General features: G+C 50.8%; 1 protein-coding gene across 1 annotated transcript; it reads right to left on the bottom strand.

Annotated features, from left to right (window-relative positions):
• Positions 1-434: 434 nt before the first annotated feature.
• Positions 435-14,079, bottom strand: TCEA2 (transcription elongation factor A2). The gene is made up of 9 exons (XM_054081354.1): positions 13,860-14,079; positions 11,197-11,259; positions 10,400-10,505; positions 9,065-9,155; positions 4,091-4,224; positions 3,903-3,959; positions 2,957-3,111; positions 2,466-2,612; positions 435-551 (listed from the first exon to the last, which is right to left on the bottom strand). Exons 1-9 carry the CDS (start codon positions 13,926-13,928, stop codon positions 450-452), a joined length of 924 nt encoding a protein of 307 aa, XP_053937329.1. The 5' UTR covers positions 13,929-14,079; the 3' UTR covers positions 435-449.
• Positions 14,080-21,009: the final 6,930 nt, after the last annotated feature.

Here is a 21,009-nt window from a genome sequence, read left to right as displayed (position 1 = left end):
TTTGAATCTCTCAGCTGTGGCCCTTTTGCACTCAGGAGTGATGCAATTTCTGCTCGCCACTGACTGGAAGAATCATAGAATCATGGAATGGTTTTGGTTGGAAGGGACCTCAAAGCCCATCCAATTCCCACACCCTGCCATGGGCAGAGACACCTCCCACTGGATCAGGGGGCTCAGAGCCCCATCCAACCTGGCCTTGAACACCTCCAGGGATGGGGCAACCACCACTGCTCTGGGCAACCTGGGCCAGGGCCTCCCCACCCTCACAGGAAAACATTTCTCCCTAAGAACTCATCTCAATCTTCCCTCTGTCAGCTGAAAACCGTTCCCCCTCACCCCATCCCTGCACTCCCTGATGAAGATTTCTGTTCATCCCAAGCTCTCCGCACAACATAAAAGAGCAGTTTTAAAATCATGAACGTCATCCGTAGGTGCAGCTACCCCACCCCTCAGTGCCAGGGATAGCCTTGGTGCACTACCTTCCAGCGATTCCCACACTCGTTGCACACGACGAAGGTGGTCATGGGCTCATCAGAGCTGCGGGTCTGCACCTGTGGAAGGATACGAGAGATATGAGAGCCAAGCATCACGCGTGGCCCCGTGGTCCCTGTCCCTCCGGCAACCAGGGATTCGTGCTGGGGTTATGCTGTGAGAAATCAATGACAGATCGAGGCCTGGGAGGAGGGTAAAAGGAGCTTCCTTATAAAATGAGTCTGGTTTTTGTTTCACGCACAGCCATACAGCCCCTATATGCACCTCCTGATCCCTCTGGCAGCCTGACATGACCTGGAGTGATGTGTTTTGGGGCAACAGGTTTCCCTCCTCTTCCCTCTCTGCTGCCCATTCCCTGCAGGTGGCTCCGGAGTGGGCGTACTCATAGCCAACCATCCCAAGGCTGGGATGCAGCCAGAGGTGAGACTACAAACCCCTCAGCCCATCAAACACGAGCTCCGCAGTGACACATAAAAAAGCACTCAAGCCATTCTCTTTTACAGACCAGTCCCATCTCCTGGCCTCACAGGAACACACTCTGGGTTACCAGGTTCTGTATATTTCCAATCTGGTTTCTATTTGAGCCATTAAGGAGCTCTGATATTTAACCCAGATGTGACTGCTGCCTCTGACTGGCTCCTGCCAGAAACACATACTTTGCTAAAAATCAGATTTTCAAGGCATTTGAATACAAGGCAGTTCTGCACTGAAAATACCAGCACTCCCTGTGCAAGTCAGACAGCAGAACTATGTCAAGGAGCAATTATAGTGATCTACATGCGTAATTACTCAATACGCAAGAGTCACATTATTTGCATGATGCAAATTAAGCGTGTTTTGCAAGCATGCTGGATAGCTAAATTCTGTCATTCTCACCCGACGGTACTGCCTGGTTTCAAACGGTTTCATAAATGCCAGTTCATCTACTTGGCACTTATAACATCTCAGTCACCGAATAGTGATTTCACTGGAAAACTAATAAAAACACAGAAAACTTTCTGATATTTCCGTTTAGGAGACGCTGTCGTCACCTGCCCCATTCCAGGCAGCCAGGCTCCAGCCCACTTACAGGTGGAGACAGAGCCCCTCGAGCTGCCGAGGCACGCAGACGGCTCAGGCAGTGTTTACAGCTGGATGCGCCAGCCGGCGGGATGCAAGGCTGCTGCTGAGCCAAAGGAAAACCCCTGCTCAGCCGCCTGGCTCTCATCTGCGTTTGCACGTCACGTCCAAGCATACAGAGGAGTTTCACTCAGCATTTGCACACGCAGTTTGTGCGCAGCCACTCAGTAGCAATCGCGTGGTTGCTGGTGCATTTTTGGGTCTCTGCACATTCTGAACCACTGACTCACAGCAAAGGCACATTTATCTCCAGATGCCTGGCGCGACCATGGGAACTAAAAAGCACTGGTAACGCACACAGCTTCCAGCAGCTGTCCATTGTGGAGAAAACGCCCTCCATCTGCTCATATCACTGCTTTATTCATTCTTTATGTTTCACCTGTCTGATGTTGTTTGATTTTAAGCAAATTGGGATTCATCCAGCTTACCTACACTCTTAATTTGCATTTTTAATACCATCAACGTGCCTGTCTTGGTTTCTGAAGTCTCTCTCCTACACTTCCCACTCCTTTCTGGTCCGAATGCCACATTCCCAGCACCTGCATTCAACATGCAGCTCTCCCGAGCTGCGCAGCCAGCAGTGCCGCTGTACTTTTGAAAGCTTCCTTGCTGCTGCACAACCCCTGCTCTTGCAAAAAAGAGCCAAAAAAGCTTACACAAGCTGCAAGGAAAGATGTGGGCAACATCATTGTGCAAAAGCAGTGCATTTTAGAGAGCCTCAAGCACACAAAAAAGGTTCTCTCCATCAGTGGCAAAATTTGTGCTGCACTGCAGGGCCTGTCACAAAACACTAAGAACTCATGATCACAATGGATCGTGTCCTGTGAGAAGGCTGGAGGAGCAGGAAGACTCACCTGGGTGTAGGTGCAGTTCTTCTTCTTGCACTTTCCACAGGTGAAGAGGTCAGTCTGCGTCCCTCCTGTCTTGGCCATCTGATGCTCCCGGATTGCTTCTTTCGTCATCGCTTTTCTGATCTCTTTCAGCTCATTACTGGCCATTTCCTTGCGAAGAAAAACAGCAATAAAATCACATCTTTCCAGTTTTACCACCACACCCACTGCAGTGGAAAGAGTCAACAGGACAGGGTGGTCTAACAGATGGGTATTAAGGCAGAAAGTCCTTTCACTCCTGGTTTCTGGTTCATACCTAGGCCCCTGTGATGGTTTGAAGCCCCAACAGACCGCTCTCCACATTGCAAACGCCACTGCCAGCTCGCTCCCCATGCACTCTGGCAGCAGCAGCTGAGAAACCTGCAACTCTTGCAGCAACTCAGCCATTTGCTTCAAGCTAAAGCGCAAGACACATCTCCAGTACGAAGCAAACCTTGCCCCTCAGGCTTCCTCACCTCCGAGGTCATCACCGCAATCTGTTCAGGAGTGATCACCCCACACAGCACATTCTTTTTCAGCTCAGGATTTTTGGAGTCCTTCAGATTGGAGATGCGGCTCCTCACTCGGTTTTTGTATTTCATGTCGGTGTTCTTGACATCCTGGTATATGCGTACAAGGGCAGTCAAGGAGCCTGCAGTCAATCCAGAGGCCTCCAAGCATTTCCTACACCACTCATGAATAGCAGGGAGTGTTGCTCACTGCCAGGACACTGGGAAGCTGCATGTATTTGGAAGCAGAATTGAGAAGAGAAGGCTCTGGGGAGACCTTAAAGCAGCTTCCAGTATTGAAAGGGGCTCCAGAAACGCTGGAATGGGGCTTTTGATCAGGGAGGGCAGAGATAAGACAAGAGGGAATGGTTTTAGGCTGAAAGAGGGAGATTGAGATGAGATCTTAAGGAGAAATGTCTCCCTGTGAGGGTGGGGAGGCCCTGGCCCAGGTTGCCCAGAGCAGTGGTGGCTGCCCCATCCCTGGAGGTGTTCAAGGCCAGGTTGGATGGGGCTTGGAACAACCTGATGCAGTGGGAGGTGTCCCTGCCCATGGCAGGGTGTGGGACTGGATGGGCTTTGAGGTCCCTTCCAACCCAAACCATTCTATGAAATAGCATTTTGATGGGAAGGACAAACTGGGGATTCCAGTCCACTATGGTGTGAGCAGGAAGGAAATAATCGTGCCCATCACACCAGCACTGGGTATGCCCTGTGCTCTCAGCGCCACTCGGGAGGTTCATTAGTGATCCAGGACTCAGCCAAGCACAGCTGGAAGTAGAGCCAGAGCCCTGATAAGCAGAGCTGCAGCAGGACATTTATGCAAAAAAATACTGTCCCATTTTACTTCTGAGCACCTTAATTTCATGGTCTGAAAGCATGTAGACCCTTGAGGAAGCCCCATACAGAAGGATATATTCTTCAATCTGGGCTGCTATGTGCTCACAGTCAGCGCCGATGGCAACGTAGTCATCTGTAAGACAAAAGAAACATGAGGTCAGCCACTTCCAACCACGCAAGGCGTTCCCAGGCTCAATACTTCCAATACACAAATCTATGATCTATGTGCTTTGTCCATCAAACGGCATTTTGGCCAGCGCTTACCATCCGCCTGAAGAGCTGCTGTCAGCATTTCTCTGCATTTGTTGCGGACAGCATCGCATGTGATGGGCGCTGGAGGGAAGGTGGTGATTTTGGGGGTTGTCGGAGTCTTCGGAGGCTCCTGCCTTTTGTTGGAGCTAAAAGAGAAACTTTATCAGTCAGAACGTCTCAGTTGGGGTCACTGAGAGCAGAGAAGGGATCAGCAGGTCTGTGGCCAAGCATCCTGTTTACCATGAGACAAAACCAGTCAGAGGAACACAGTGCAAAGACAGATGCCTTGAACCAGCATACAGTGCAGCGACCAATACTGTCACCCTGACATGAGTTCTCCTGCATAAATGGAGGGTTTAATCCACAAGGCAGGCCTGCCAACCAACTTACTGAACACCTACCACAACTGCTGCACCACCAGGCAGGGACCCTGTAAAAACATCACAAAGTATTGGACACCATCAAGAACTCAGAGATACTCAAGGCTTCCCAAGACCATCAGCGCTCTCTCTGTCTGGTAGCACAGAGACCATGCACTGTACTTTATTCCTCTGTTATGGACACAGAGACCATAACTGTTCTCAGCAGAGAGGAAGCAGAAAGCACCACTAAGGTTGATCTCAGCGGGCACTCATCTTGTTTCTCATCTCATATCCTTTACTACCAAGATAGCAGCAGCAGGAAAAAGGACAGCTTAACAAAAGCATGCTCCAGCTCTCTGTAGCTGACAAGGAGCACAGCACACTGCCTTCTTGGGCAGAAAGGAAAGAAGCCTACAGCGGCCCCTTCAGAAGGAGCTGCTGTGCCAAGGAAAAGCAAGAAAATGGCTCCTTCAGCTCAGATATTTAAAAAAGCAGCAAAGAGTAACACATAAAAGGATCTTCCTTTTTCCTGTAATCTGGACAAGACTCTGATTACTCATCTCAGAGTAATCACACAACCACACACAGCTTGCACAGCTGCCAGGACTAATAAATACAGCTTCACTCACACAAATAACTTCATTTCCACCTGCAAGCAATCACAGGCACCAGCAAAGGGATGCCAACTCCAGCCTGCAGTGGCTGACTCAGCCAGGTCACTTCTTGGGGCAGCCGAAGGCACAGAATCACTGCCTGATGTGGGCAGACTGAATCACCACACAGGCTGGGCTTGCACACAACTGCAAGGTTTCTACACCGGAGAGATAGCTTCCCCAACACCCAGGGTGTTGAGACGTCTTGTTCATAAAGCCTAACATCTGTACGGAGAGTTAGTTAGCCCTGCAAATGCTGCTGGGAAAAGATTCAGGCTGTTATGATTCCCAGATGATTTTATAGAGCTTCCCCCACCACCACTTTAAACCTAGGCAGCAGAACAGCATTTTTTTCAGCAGAGATTGCTCTGACTTTGGTGTTTGGGCCATAAAATGGACTGTATTTATAGCCAATGCCTGCTAACATGACTGCAGTAAGAGACAGAGGGAAAAAAAAGAACAGAAACCCTGATATTTCACTCTTGCCATCCTTGAAGATCCAAGTAGCTCAACAATTGCTGTTCCGGTGGGTCAATCCTGCCAGTTCTTTGCTATCAAAAATAGATCTGTTCTGAACAGGCACTTCCACTGTGCTGTCCTGGAAGGGATCAGTCAGCTTACAGGAAAACAGCGCTAAGCTGGAAACCTGAATCTACTGCAGTATAAATGGAGCCAGGCAACCTCAGGGACTTATCCTGGGAGACCCTGATGCTGCTGCCGAGTTCGGATCCAGTCTGGCTCTGCAGTGGCTCAAAGCCCATAGGTCATCATTAGAGCTACTGGATTTCTGCAGTTCCAGACCTCACCAGGATCTTTCAGAAGCATCCACCAGTGCACCTTCAGCATATTGTTCAGGCCCAACCATAGCCGGAAGATTAATTTCTTGCTCAGATGCAATAGGTGCACTCTATGAGGGAGGTTAGATTATGAGCTCAGTGTTTCTCTTTGAGCTGTAGCTGAACAAAACCACCTTTACCACCTAGTTTTACTGGTCAGCACTGCAGGAGGCTATTAAGAAACAGAACAGATGATCCTAGGACTGGAGCACCACCCATATAAGAACAGGCTGTGACAGTTGGGGTTGTTGAGCCTGGAGAAGAGAAGACTCCAGAGAGACCTTAGAGCAGCTTCCAGTACTGAAAGGGGCTGCAGGAAAACTGGAGAGGGGCTCTTGATCAGGGAGGGCAGGGATAGGACAAGAGGAATGGTTTTAGGCTGAAAGAGGGAGATTGAGATGAGAACTTAAGGAGAAATGTCTCCCTGTGAGGGTGAGGAGGCCCTGGCCCAGGTTGCCCAGAGCAGTGGTGGCTGTCTCATCCCTGGAGGTGTTCAAGGCCAGGTTGGATGGGGCTTGGAACAACCTGACGCAGTGGGAGGTGTCCCTGCCCATGGCAGGGGTTGGGCCTGGATGGGCTTTGAGGTTCCTTCCAGCCCAAACCATTCCACAACTCTATGATATTTGTGTCGTAATGGCTGAAAATTTACACTGCACATATTACAAGGAGAAGAGACAGCTTAACTTGTAAATAAACAATTGGATGATGATCCTTCTCCTACCTGGGATGTACAAATTGCCATTAGATGCTTTTGTGCAGAAGCTGTGCGCACACCCCAGGCAGCAGACACGGGGTGTGCAGAGCAAAGCACACAGCTCAGGAATAACTCATCTAAAAATCACAGCTGATCATGTTGCATAAAGAAGTTTGGAAAAATGAGAACTCCAAAAGAACAAAGGCAACAAGCCTAGAAAACATAACCACAGTAAAAGGAAAGGCTGAAGGAATCGTAGCAGTTTGAAGAGGGGAAGACTTAGAGGAGACAAGGCCTGAAATACTGGAAAACTTGTTATAAAGGAGGCCAGGAGGAAAAATTATCCATAATTGCTAAGAGAAATGATCTTAGCAAGACAGGCTTCAATTGAGAGCAAGTTTCAAAGTGTAAAGGTGAGCTATGAATTAGAAGAGGCTGCCAAGGACAGCTGTGGAAATGTCTTACCCTGCAGGGTTTTAGGGCTGTCAGAGAAGGGTTTGGAGAAAGGCCTGTCAGGGGCAGCCTGGGCAGAGGTCATGCTCCCCTGGCAAGGGGTGGCTGGAGAAGCTTTCCCAAGAGCTTTTCTAGCTTTAGCTTTTGTCTTGCTTTGCAAGCAGCAGCAACACTAAGGTCTCCCAGAGCAACACACTGCATGTGAACCCTCAACACCAACCTTCACCACGTTCAGTACTTAAAGTCAGGTCTTTAAACTAATATTTGCACAGGTAATACTTGTTTTTTGGGAAGATTCCACCTACAAATGCTACTGACTTAAGTATTTGGATATTTATTTCCTGCAGGTGTAAGAAAAGCTAGACAAGATGTAGTTATCCCACTTCTGTTAGCTCATGAGTAAAGACACCTTCGCCTACATAAACGTACACGTCATACGTGCCCTGAGGTCACAAACAATCACCCACAAATTAGAGGAAAGAGACTTCTCAGCCATTCCAGGACTGCACAGAAAGTTATTTATTAAGATTTAGAAGTTAGTTTATAATTAGAATAATTGGGAAATAGACCCTCAAACACATCTAGAAGACTTATTTCAGGAAAACAAGTCTTATTTCAGGAAAATAACTGTTCCTGTTAAACGGGAGGAAGAGCTGGTAAATCTATCCAGGAACAAAAGTTCATGGATAAAAAAGGTTACACTGGAACAAAAAAGACTACAAGCAGAACTCAGCACTGCAGTGGAAGAAAGGCACACGGAAGAGCTGAATTCAGGCCCTGGATCCAAAACCTTCTCATAAAGACAGTTTGGAGAATCCTGGAAAAGAAAAAAACTCAGGCTGCCAGAGCCAGAGCCAGAGCCAGAGCCAGAGAAATATTAGAAGCAGCCCATTAAAATGTACTACACTTGTGGTCTAAAACACCCCAGTCCAACAGAACACGCTCTGGATTCCGGCGCTGCAGCGGGACCTGCCCAGGCGTCAGCTGCACGCCTTTGGCTCAGAGCCCACAGGTCTCAGCACAAGCTCTCCAGCCACTGCAGAGGGGCTTCTGCAGCTGCGTTCCAGAAAGCAAGACGAGTTTCAGGCCAAGAGCTATTCAAGTGTTGCTCCCTGACAGAAGAGGAAGGCCCAGCCAAAACCTATCAGAGTCAGTGGTTGAAATCTCTGAACACGAGCTGGTCTCCCTGGTGTCTCAACAGCTGCATCTGAACCAGCTATCACACACTGAGCAGCCATCAGCCTCCCCTCATCACAGCCTGGACTTCAAAGAACAAAAGATTTTCCCTGCTAATAATTTCCTCTTTGCCAAGGCTGATTAGTAGTTTATTTCACAGCACTGGAGAATAAGAATTCCTGTCTCTGTAAAGACAGCCTGGCTCTACAGACTGACACAGGAGCCAGACACTGAGAATCACAGAATCGTTAAGGTTAAAAAAGACCTCTAAGCTCATCCAGTCCAACTGTCAGTGCCTGCTAAACCATGTCCTCAATTGCCACAGCTACACGGTTTTTTAACCCCTCCAGGGAAGGAGACTCACCAGAAAACATTTCTTCCTAGTGTCTCATCTCAATCTCTCCTCTTTCAGCTTAAAACCATTCCCCCTTTTCTTATCCCTGCACTCCCTGATAAAGATTATCTTCATTCTAAGGAGTTCAAAGTTAGAAATAAGCAAATATAGAAAAACGCAACAGAAAAAAGAACAGAGGAATGTTTTACTAACAGAAAAGCCAACATAACCAAGAGTAGAAAAACATGAAATAAGAGGTGAATAAAACAAAAAAAACTCACTAAAGCCACTGTGTTTTGTAGATGTTTATTCCTGTGTTACAGTTTATTAAAAACACCACACAGATCAGCTCAGAAGAAATCTACATTGACTACGCAAAATGCCCAACACTGACACTTAAAAATAAAAATTAACATAAGGTGCCACGAGAAAATTCAAATTCTGTACAGGACCACCTTTGGTTAAAGGGAAGCATTACCTTTGGTCTCGTGAGTTACCAGTCTCCTTTGAGGATGATGTTGGCAAGGACTGGCTTTTCTTTTTCTCCTCGTTTTTTTCCTCTGAAGCATCTGTATTCGAAAGAAGAGAAATGGACGCTGGAAGGTTCAGAACTGGTCTTTATGCCACAACCCTGCATACACTTATCATTAACAAAGCCTCAACACTACAGAGCTGTTCGCCTAAGAAAAGTTACTATTCTCCAACAAGAATCGGGACATACAATCCCTTTTAGCCTTCCACGCTTTCCAACAAAGCTTGTAGTTGTCTCTAAGTAGAACCTAATTCAAACAAAAGCTTTCCTCACCAAACCAAAGAGCAATCACCCCCCTTGCCTAGGAGATAAGCTTCCTCATAAGACAAGCCTCATCACTGAAGTTTCTTTAAGAGACACCCTGGCTGCTGAGTCCAGATGAGATCAAGTTCTCTAAAGCACCGCTAAAAGCAGCATTTCCAGCCAACTCCACCTGAAGGGCCAGTACGGGCCAGTCCTTCCGGCAATACAGATTCTCCTGTTTCCCCAAGTGCTGCAGAAAGCCAGCAGCACAACCCTGGAGAGGACTGACATTACCCTGTAGAATAAGTTTGACCCAGTGGTTACCTGTCTCAGCCTAGCCCATACACACCAGCCCTAAGAAGGAAAGGACATCCCAGGCAGGACAGACCATTTGGGCCACTGCTGGCTCATATTCAGCCAGCTACCAACCAACATCCCCAGGTCCATCTCTGCCAGGCAGCTTTCCAGCCACTCATCCCCCAGACTTTGACAGGACAGTCTGTCCTGTATCAACATTAAGATTTCTTAGACAGAATTACAAGCTCCTGCTTATCAGCATCCATCACCATGCAAGCATCCCCAGCAGGAAACAAGTGAATTGATCTACAAGGTTTTAAATCAAGGCCCTCCTATAACTCATCCCTCAAAACGCATTCCCGCGTTTCTCTTTCCAAGTCATTGCACAAGGCTGACAGCACACGCTGTATTAATGCCACAGAGCACACAAGTCGGGATGGGAGCTTCAGAGGACAGATACTGCTTCTACAAATAATGTTGCTAATTATTACATGGAGAGGTACACATTAGGAAGATTCCTTTCAATGCTCTTTTAAGGAGGAGCTAGCTAAACAGGAGCTAGAAGTAGGGGAATGCATGATAGAAGACAAAACTTGAAAGATGGAGGGTGCATCTGTAAAGGCTGATTTGCTAGAATGTTCTGTTCAGATCAACAGACAAGCTCTGCTCAGAAACTCAGCCTTCCACTGAAGGCAGCTCCTCCACAAGTTCAGTCTGACAGGAATACGCTGATTTTCTTACCTAGAAGCTTTTTCCAGGACTTGATGAGGGATTTGGCAAGCGATATCACTTCTTCATCTGTGCTCTGCTTTCTCAGTGCATTTACTGACATCCCAATGCGGGTGGACTGCAAGTGAACACACAAATTAATCAGTCAGGAACAGATTTGCTATCTGTTAGTAACTGAAATCAGAATTAAGCACGACAAGGACAAAGCAATGACCACAATATGAAGTATCCAAGGAGTTGCAGCATGATTATCTCCTTATACAACTTTGGAAGAGCAAGATGACACTCTACAGCTTCTCAAATCAACCAGAGGGTAGACCCACTCAGGCAGCCACCCCCAAATACCTTCCATACACACTCTGCCACCCCCAAACACCTCCTCTACACAACTGTAAGTGACCTTCAATTTTAGAGTGAAAACATCCCAGACCTGCATCTTAATCTCTGAACTGTAATCCTGTTCACACTTCCCCAGCGTCCTGAACATTACCATTACCAAGACTTAAAGAACCTCTTTGCCCTGCTTTAATCTGCTTTTTCCACTTTTTGAAGCCTAAGAAAGGGTTTAAGCAGTTCCCCAGTTACCTGCGTTACCACCCCTGCCCAGGTTTCAGGCAGCACATGGTGGTCCAGAGCTATTGAACTGCCAGTCCAAAACATGGGTTCTGTACTATTTTCTGGATGTAATGTTTATTTCAATGCTCTGAGTTAGGCAAGAAGTGAGAGGAAATCTATTAAGTTTACTTAAACAACATTTTGAACTTACCCAGATGTAGACTTCAATTTTTCACCCTAGCTGTGTGACTCACCTGCAGTAAATCCAAAGTCATAGGCATACTTTTCAGTTCTTTCAGTAAATCCATTGCTCCGTCCTGGAGAGAAGAGAAACGGGATGAGTGCCTCAGCTTTTATTAAATAAAATGCAACAGTTCAGGAATAAATATAGAAAGTTGAGTTCTAAGGGCAAAACACCAACAAGCCTTCAGTAAAACATCAGCAAGATTGATGCTGGGATTGCTGGTCCGGAGAGACAGTTGATCCTACGAAATAGAGGCACCTGAGATATTGGAATGGGTGAAACAGAAGAGCACTGGAGTGCTATGGATCTTTGCTGGTGTTTGGTACAACTGCTGCATTAGCTTGTTATCCTTACCTGGCAAGCTTAACCTTCTTAACACCTGACAAATACACTCAGAATCACAACTGTCCCCTCAGCACTCTGCTGGGTTGCAGATGATCTTATCAAAGTCACTATTTTGGGGGCCCTATCACAGAATTGTTAAGGGTGGAAAAGACCTCAAAGATCATCAAGTCCAACCATCAGCCCAACCCCTCCGTGCCTACTAAATCATGTCACGAAGTGCCACATCTCCATAGTTTTTTAACCCCTCCAGGGATAGAGATTCCACCAGTGCCCTGGGCAGCCTCTGCCAGTGCTTTACCACTCTGTCAGTAAAGAAGCTTTTCCTGATATCCAATCTGAACATCCCGTGGTGCAACTTCAGGCCATTTCCTCTCATCCTGTTACTTGGTTGAAGCGACCAACACCCACCACACTACAACCTCCTTTTAGGTAGTTGTAGGAAGCAATAATATGATATTAGCTCACAAGAACAATTTACCATAGATAGCTTCAAGAACTTCAGTCATCCACCTAAAGCTCAGAATCAGAGCCAGAGCTAGGGGTGTCCTCGTTCTACATCACTAAACTTAACATAGCTGTTTCCCAGTTTTCTGTGCAAAACAAGAGCTGACACCAGGAGCAAAACCATCAAAGCAGCAAAGCTGATGAGCTGGTACCTTGAAACTCATTATATGAGCCAAGACCCAGGAAAAACATCTGATGAGGCAACCTGTAGCCACCTAAAACTGGCAGCCACTCAGACGAACAGCAGGGATAGAAGCACCAGGCTCCCTTCAGCAGCACTCAGCAGACCACAGCCTAGAGTACGCCTGCCTCCACCGTGCTGGCTCTTTCCTCCCATCCCCCTTCCACCAAACAAGGCCTTTCAGTGTGCACATTTACAGCTCATTTAAAACACCAACCACTCCAAGCCCATCTGCAGCATGAGACCTACAGATCCTCCAGCTGTAGAGAAGGGAAGCAGCCTGCACTGACAAACCCTTTCCTCAGATCCCTCCTCCTTATGCAGAAGGGCTGTTTCCCATTCATTGCAGGAAGCAATCCAGCTGCAAGTGCCACCCTAGAGATGCTAAGAAGCCAAATTAAAGCAGAGTCAAAGCTTTCAGCGTGCACACAAGCAGCACACACCAGCACAAACTACACACTACCATACCCAGAACAAACGACTTCTCGCTCAGGCAGCTTCACACCTCTCCGTTCCTCCCACAGCCAAAGGACTCCGTTAAATCCAGCCCTTAACATACGAAATGACCAGGTGATTCCTGTCTCCGTTATCAGAAATGGTGCAATGGCAGCAAGTGAGGATCCACGCAAAAACTAGAGCACCAACCAGGTACTCCAGGCAACCATCCTGCAGGAAGAGTTCGCAAATTAGCTGAAAACAATAAAATTTGCTTGGAAGCAAATTCTGCAAAGTTGCTCCTTTCTTATTTCAAAAATGGCACAGAAAACCTGCTATCAACAGAAATTGACACCACAACCTGAGGTTTACTCAAGCACACCTCCCTAGGTTGTTATAACAGCTACACAGCTACTTCAGGGAGCAACCCCATGAGCCAGCAATGTGCGCTCACAGCCCAGAAGGCCAACAGTGTCCTGGGCTGCATCCAAAGAAACGTGGCCAGCAGGGCAAGGGCCAGCAGCCCCTCTATTCCACTCTCGTGAGACCCCCACCTGGAGTCCTGTGTCCAGTTCTGGAATCCCCAATACAAGAAGGATATGGAACTGTTGGAAAGGGTCCAGAGGAGGCCATGAAGATGATCTGAGGGCTGGAGCAGCTCCCATACGAGAACAGGATGAGAGAGTTGGGGTTATTCAGCCTGGGGAAGAGAAGGCTCCGGGGAGAACTTAAGGCAGCTTCCAGTACTGAAAGGGGCTACAGGAAAGCTGGGGAGGGGCTTTCTTACAAGGGTATGGAGTGATAGGATGAGGGGGAACAGCTTTAAATTGGAAGGGTGAAAATTTAGATTAGACATTGGAAGAAATTCTTCACGATGAGGGTGGGGAGGCCCTGGCCCGGGGTGCCCAGAGCAGTGGTGGCTGCCCCATCCCTGGAGATGTTCACGGCCAGGCTGGACGGGGCTTGGAGGAACCGGATCCAGTGGGAGGTGTCCGTGCCCATGGCAGGGGGTGGAACTGGGTGGGCTTTAAGGTTCCTTCCAACCCAAACCATTCCATGATCCTACGACTCTGCTCCACCACGGGAAGGCAAGGGAAGGGGCTGGGGAAGGGGGAGGCCCCTCACAACGGGCATGGAGGGAGAAGCGAGAGGGCCGAGGAGGGGCGCCTCCTCCCCGAACCCACCGGGGCTGCGGAGCCGCCACTCACCGCGCTCTTCTTGGCCACCATCTTGTCCAGCCGCCTGGCGATGCGCACGATCTCCTCCTCCCCGCCCATCGCGCGCTCCCCACGGCTGCTAGTCCCGGGGGAGCGGGGAAGGATGGGGAGGAAGAGGGGGCGATGCTGGTAGCGGCTGCCCGGGACCCACCGCCACAGCCCCCGGTACCGCAGCCCGGGCGGGTGGTGCCGTGCCGGGTACGATGGGAGTTGTAGTCCTGCAGGCGCGGCACCACCCGCCTCTACGCAGAGTGGTGCCGTGCGGCAGGACTACAACTCCCAGAGTGCATCGCGCTCGCAGCCGCCCCCGCCGCGGTGCACTGTGGGGGGTGTAGTCCTTCCCCTAGGGAGCCGCAGGCCTGAAATAATGGCTAAACGGGGCTAAACCTCGATAAACGGGGCTAAACCTGGGTAAACCACGACAAACGTGGCTAAACCTGGTTAGACGTGGCTGAATGTGGCTAAGCCTGGTTAAACCTGGCTAAGCCCGGCTGAACCTGTCTAAACATGGCTAAATGTGGCCAAACCTGGCTAAATCTGACTAAACCTGGCTAAATGTGGCCAAACCTGGCCAAAACTGGCTAAATATGGCTGAACCTGCCTAACCTGGCCAAACCTGGCTAAACCTAGCGAAACCTGGTTAAACCTGGCCAGCCCAGGTTAAACCTAGTTAAACCTGGCCAAACCTAGTTAAACCTGGCCAAACCTAGTTAAACCTAGCCAAACCTGGCCAACCTAGCTCAGCCTGGCTAAACCTGGTTAAACCTGGCTAAACCTGCCAAACCTGGCTAAACGTGGCTGAACCTGGCCGAACCTGGCTGAAGCAGACCAAACCTGGCTAAACCTACCTAAACCTGGCCAAACGTGGCAAAATGTGGCCAAACCTGGGTAAACGTCATGAGAACTGGTTAAATGTGGCTAAACATGATTAAAATGGGCTAATCGTCGCTAAACCTGGCTAAATTTCACTAAATGTGGCTAAACATGGCTAAGTGTGCCTAAACCCGACTAAACCTGGCTAAACTTCCAGCACAGCTTTAGGGACGTGAGAGTAATTAAAAGGACCGTGGGGACGGGAGGTTTGGGGGTGTCCGGGGCGTGGAGCCCCCCTGTAGGTGGCACTCGTAGCCTGTGCGAGGCGACACGGCCTCAGGAGCTGCCATGTCTGCTCCCACTGCTGGATGTCATTGCTCCCTCCAGCTGGTTCTTGGCAGCGGGAGAACTTCGAAGCCTCTTCTTGCACAGCTGGCTTCGCAATCCTCGCCAAGCGCGGATGTTTTGGAGAGGGCCCTGACTGTGCTGGTAAAGAGCGGCCGTGTCCTGCCCCGGCAAGGCTACAGATCAAGCATGAAGATGTGCTACATGTGGCCTCGGGCTGCAGAATTTGGTGTTGGGAACCAGAGATCCCTGAGCCCAGCTCCAACCCTGCTCTGTCCTGTGGCAACTGAGTCACTGAGGGCAGAGTTTAGCCTTACCAGCACACAAAGGTGGGGGGAATTGAACAGATCTGCTAGGTTAAGGGTTGGACTCTATGATCATAGACGTCTTTTCCAGCCTAAATGATTTTATGATTGTATAAACCTCTGCCGTTCTCCAAAATTGTTCATCAGGTACCTAAAGCTGCCAGCTTGCTACTTTTCATAGAATCATAGAATCACAGAATGCTTTGGATTGGAAGAAGCCTTTATAGATTATCCACCCCCCCCGCCCCCGCAGGAGCAGGGACATCTTTAACTCGATCAGGTTGCTCAGAGCCCCATCCAAACTGACCTTGGATGTTTCCAGGGATGGGGCATCTGCCACCTTTCTGAACAGCCTGTGCCAGTGCCTCCCCACCTTTGGCTTAAATAATTTCTTCCTTATACCCAGTCTAAATTTGCCCTCCCTTGATTTAAAACCATTACTCCTTGTCCTGTCATAACAGGCCTTGCTTCATGGCAGTTCTCATGGAGTTGGACAGACCTCTGGGAACCCCTCAAGCAAGAGCTGCTCCCCAGATGCGTGAGACACATTTTGATCCATCCCTACAACAGCAGAAGCTGCCCTAGACCACACCTGAGCTCCAGACCCTCTTCTCCATGGCATGTTGCTTGGAGCTACCTTGAAAATTCTTGGCTTGGCCCCATGTTTGCAAGCTTGTGTTCCCTCCAACCCACTATCCAGAGCCTCTGCAGTATCTGGAAAGCCTCCATCCCTTGGCAGGGTCTGGCCATGAAATGAGAGGGTGCCGTTTCTGAGAGGCCCACCTCTGCAAGGGAGCAGGAGGCAAATCCCAGCAAGGGGACCTTCTGGAGGTCCTCGGAAGCAGGCAGCTGCCTGTCCCGTGTGTGGGGTCGGGTCACACCGGTCCTTGGCGTCAGAGACGCGCTCGAGCGGCACTGCTGCCACTGTGAATGTGGTTTGGATCACTGCAACGCAAAGATGGTTCCTGACCACAAGTATGGCCGGGGACATGTCTCAGATTCCAGAGCGCACAGTCAGCAATGCTGAGCGCTGTTACCCCCGTCGCTCCCTGCCTCCAAGCGAGAAACCCGGCACCCCACCAACGCCGGCCTCCCGCCGCGGCACACCGTCCTCGCCCAGGCCCCGCGACTGCCTGGTTGGCAGCAGGACCTGAGGAACATAACGGCATGGAAACCTCACGCCTGCAGCCCCATCCTGCTGGGTGGGAGAGGAAAATGCCCCCTGGCCCTGGATGCCTGCAGGGCACAGGCCAGCTCTGCAGCCTAACCCTGCCAGCCCACTGCTCCGCTCTTCCCAAGGGTTAACGGGACAGGCGTTTGCGGAGCTAAGAGGTTTTCTGGCTGACCTTGGCTGGGAAGCAGCATTGGCGTCGCTCAGCCCAGCCCCCCTGAGCGTGGAGCTGGTGGCCAGAGTGCTCCCCAAGCCTGGGTGGAGGTAGATCCAGAGGAAACTCCACCTCCGCGGGAGCCAACCTGCTATTGCAGGAATTCCCAGCGAAATTCCCGCTTGGGCTGATCTGTCAACGGATCCATGAACTTTGTTTTACCTCTTGTGAAAGCAGCTACTTGAATGTGCTAAAAACAGAGCAGGGGCGAGGCTGTTGCTGGAGCTGAGCTGGGGGGAGTTTGGGAGGGGGCTTTAGCTGATTCTCACACACCGAGAAGCACAGTGAAAGTCTGTGGACGTGGTTCCTTGCTGGCAGCTCCTTGGCAGAGCTAGTGGAGTGAGGAAAAGAGTTTGCTTCAAAATAAACCCCCTACAAAATCTCACCTGGTTTTCCCACTGGGCTATGGTGTTTCCCAAGTGACTCTCAGCTGATTTGGATCCAGTGGATGGGCTGGATCAAGTCAAATGAGCTTCCCTTGCTTCCAGTATCCCCAGGAGATTCCGGTCACCATTTATTTGGAAATCAGTCGCCAAACCCCGTCCTTTCTCTTGCTCCCAGCTACTGGAGTCTCAATCTGGTCTGCTTTTGGAGAAGGCAGAGATGAGAGGCCCACCTGGGCCCAGCCTTGCCCACCTCCCCACCATCACAAGACCCCAGTGAAACTCTGTCCTGAGATCCTCCCTAACTTCAGGTGTGCCCAGGTCTCCAGATTCTCAGCGTCAGGGTCCTGGCTTGCAGTGACAGGAAGGTTGGCTGTCCCTGGGTGACATGAGGGGCTCAGAGCTGGTAGCAAGAGATCACATCCAGGGGATGGTGGACAGCAAGTAGCTGGTAGACCCCGAGCCCTCATCCAGTACTGTGAACACCAGTCAGGAGGTGGGTGCAGCTGCCATAGGCAGAGCACTGATTTTAGGAAGGGATTTTGATGCATCTCCCCTCATTTTCACCCTCCTGAGCCTACCTTGGTAGCAGCAGAGGGCTTCTGGCTCTGCTGGGTGGTTTGCTTTTGGCTCTTAGTTGTCTCCACCTGGCTTGGCAGCCGCTGCAGCCAGGCTCCTGCTGCCTACACACATCGCTTACGAGGATGCCCACAGCCAGCCACCCTCCTGCACTGATGGTGAAGTTTTTCCCTGCACTGACCTCCCTGGGCATGGTTGTTCCGCTCCCTGAGCCCAGGGCAGCTCAAATGTGGGAGAGGAGGAAGAGGGAGACAGTGATCCCTTAGGTGTGAGCTGGTGCCAGCCCCAGAACAGAGGCAAGGATCTGCCTTTTGTCCCCCTCCTTGCTGCAACTGCCTGATGTCCTTAGTCCCCTACCGTGGCATCAGAGACATTTGACCCTGGAGGCCCAAATCCTCCATCCAAACTCTTAAAAACCTGGAGAATTTGGTGCAAATGATGATATGCATTTCAGTCTTGCATGTCCTGTTTTCTCCTCTGAGGAGCCAAGGGACTTCTCCACATTTGTCTTGAGGAACAGGCTTTCCTAACGCAGCAGAAACCAACAGAGCCCAGGAGATATAACAGGCTCCATCCATACTGCTCTAGCAGAACAGCCCACAGAGGCTCTGTGTCTTCTGCTCCCCACAAACTTACACTACATCAGTCCCAGAGCTGCTGGTGCACAGCCCATGCCTAGGGACACTGCCATCTGAACCTCCTGGGACAAGTCCTGCACCAGGAAGGGCTGCAGGATTCAGCTGCAGCAGGCAGCAACTGTGGAGGGGAATGTGGCCAGGACCACCTTGAGTGGTAGCCCAGCCTCTGCCACCCTGTGAAATGGGGAGCATGGAAGGGAGGATGCAGAGAAGGCGCCATGCTCCCTGGGTCCTGCTCATTGCAAGCACAAGGGTGGAGTTTGGACCTCCAGCTTTGCAGATGCTCTTCCGAGTCCCTTTGGATGTTCTTTAAACCCCCTCCTTCTAATGATTTTAATTATACTGGCTGCTGTTCAAAATAATAATGATGAGGAGAGGAAGAAGTGCTAAGCAGGAGCCTGTCACGCTTTGTGGTTGTTCTTCGGGGCCACTGGGCCAGAGGAGCAACTAGCCCAGAGCCATGCCAGCCAAGTGGGTGCAGGCTGCCATGCCGCACCGGCCACCAACAGGCTCTGGGGTCTGGACTGATCCCTGCATGCGTGAGAGTGTGTACAAGCCCTCAGGTCTCCTTTCTCTCCCCCTGTCTGTCGCCTTTTAACCCCCCCCTCGTCTCCTTCATAAAACATAGGAAGTTCAAGCCATTCGTTTTGCTATTTGTGTCTCCCTCCCCACGCCCCGGTCCCCTCCCTTGCCCCCTGCAGCCTCTCAGCTCACTGCTTGCCCAGCATCCTTGACCCTGAGCAGTCTGGTGTGTATGCACTTCCCTTTTGGCCCATGGAAAGCGCCACTCTGAACTGGTGCCTTGATAAGTCTGCTGTGGGAAGGCAGGGGCTCCTGGGCTCTCACACAGGGCTTTCTCATGTAGCATTTCCTATGCTGTCCCTGCTCACCAGCGCGATCTCCAGACCAGGGCGATGGGGAAGCTCTCCGGATGGCAGTGTCCCCTCTGTGGCAACAGATCTGTCCACCTCAGGCTCTCGTGACTTGCTCTGTGTCAAAAGCCATGGTGTGTGAAGGGAAGCATCCTCCCAAGGAGGACAGGAGGATGGTGAGCTTCTCATGGGCTTACATGGCACCTCTCAGTTCCCCCCCCCAGCAAAGGATTGCAAAGGGCTTTGACCCCACCTCTGTTGAGAACAAAGTTTTGATATTGTCTCCCACAGAGTTTGAGATCGACGGGACCGAGCAAGCACAAGGCAGGGCAACCAGGGCTGGGACCGAGACCTCAGAGGGCCTGGAGACAGGGATTTGCTAGCAGAGATGGAGAAAGGAGAGGCTCAGCCAGGAGGGCTGGAGTAGCACAGACGGTATTTCTCAGGAATACCTTCCCTGAGCTGCCCTGCAAAAGCACAATGGCCTCAGTGTTCCAGCTGTGCGCTGGGGACTGCAGCGGTCCCTCAATCTCCACCACCACGGGGACATAAGGTAGATGCCCGTGCAGTGGCTGTATGGACACACACCTCCTGCTTCCCAACAGTGAGGCAGAGGGTGAAATCCAGGCAGCAAACAGACAGTGATTGTCCTCCTCCATCCATGGCTGGAGCGAAAGCTGCTTAGGCACAACTGCAGGAAGCCCTACAGGGCAGGTTCTCCCCACTCAAGGGCACCCATGAACTAAAAGCTTTTGGCTTCCCAAACCTGGGCTGGATTCATGTGTCTGAGAGGCTGCTGGGTGAACTGGGAAGAAGAGTCTGCATGGCCGAAGTCAGCAGGACGGGTGGCTGCACCGCTGGAGAGTGAAGGCAGCATGTTCCCTGCCTTGCTGCCTTCATCACTCCCTGTGAAATCCTCTGGATGCCCCCTTGCCCCAGCAAGGCTGAGCTGAGCCAGGTCACTGAGGTTTTGCCATGCCCTCTGCTCTCCAGCTCGTGCCTCAGTGATGGGACCACAGATAACAGCCTTCTCCCCCTTATCTCCCCATCAGCGGCGCTGCAGACGGTTCAGCTGCCCCACCACTGAGCACCGAGCCCTGATCTCATCAGCGCGCCGCACACTTGCAGCTCGAACAATAACCTCCTTCCCTGTTCGACACAATTCCCAGAAATGCACAGCCTCCTGCTAAAGCCTCCCTGGGGGAAAACATGCCAGCCAGCTTGTCGGCACCAGCACGGACATCGCTGCCAGCCCCTGGAAAACGCAGCCTGCTGCGTCCCCAGCACGGAGGCACCTCTGCGAAAACAAGGGTGTGCTGGGTGGGGTGGAGGGAGAGGCCGAGCTGGAGTCCTTGGGGCCATCCTTTAGTTGGTTGTGTTCAGGAAGTCCTTCTCTCTCTGGGCATTTGTGCCCAGGCGCCTTGCCCTGTCCCAGCTGCCCTGTTCGCTGCTGTCACCCTGCTTGGCTGCTGTCACCCTGCCTGCTCCGAATGCCTGGTGATGGGGCCAGGAGGCAAAACCAAGATCCAGCTGCATGGAGTGGGAAGTGGAGACAGGGCTTGTGGCTCCCCTCACCCTGGGAGAACCCAAATTTGAAGAGGCTCTTATGCATCTCTCAGCATCACTGAGCATCTCAGTCTGCTGGAGCTTTCCCTCACAACATTTGAGTGATCACCATTGCCATTTCCAGATGGAATGTCTGGACACCCAGACAGGCATGGCTTGAGCTGAGCTGGGGGTGGGAGAGGGTCAGGACACCAGCTGGCATGGCCATCCTTTCTCCACGGACCACTTTTGGGGCTTGCCAGCCTGTCTGCCCCA

The sequence above is a fragment of the Cuculus canorus genome, chromosome 16, assembly GCF_017976375.1.
Source record: "Cuculus canorus isolate bCucCan1 chromosome 16, bCucCan1.pri, whole genome shotgun sequence".
Classification (NCBI taxonomy): domain Eukaryota; kingdom Metazoa; phylum Chordata; class Aves; order Cuculiformes; family Cuculidae; genus Cuculus; species Cuculus canorus.
This window is presented reverse-complemented; position numbering and strand designations above follow the sequence as displayed.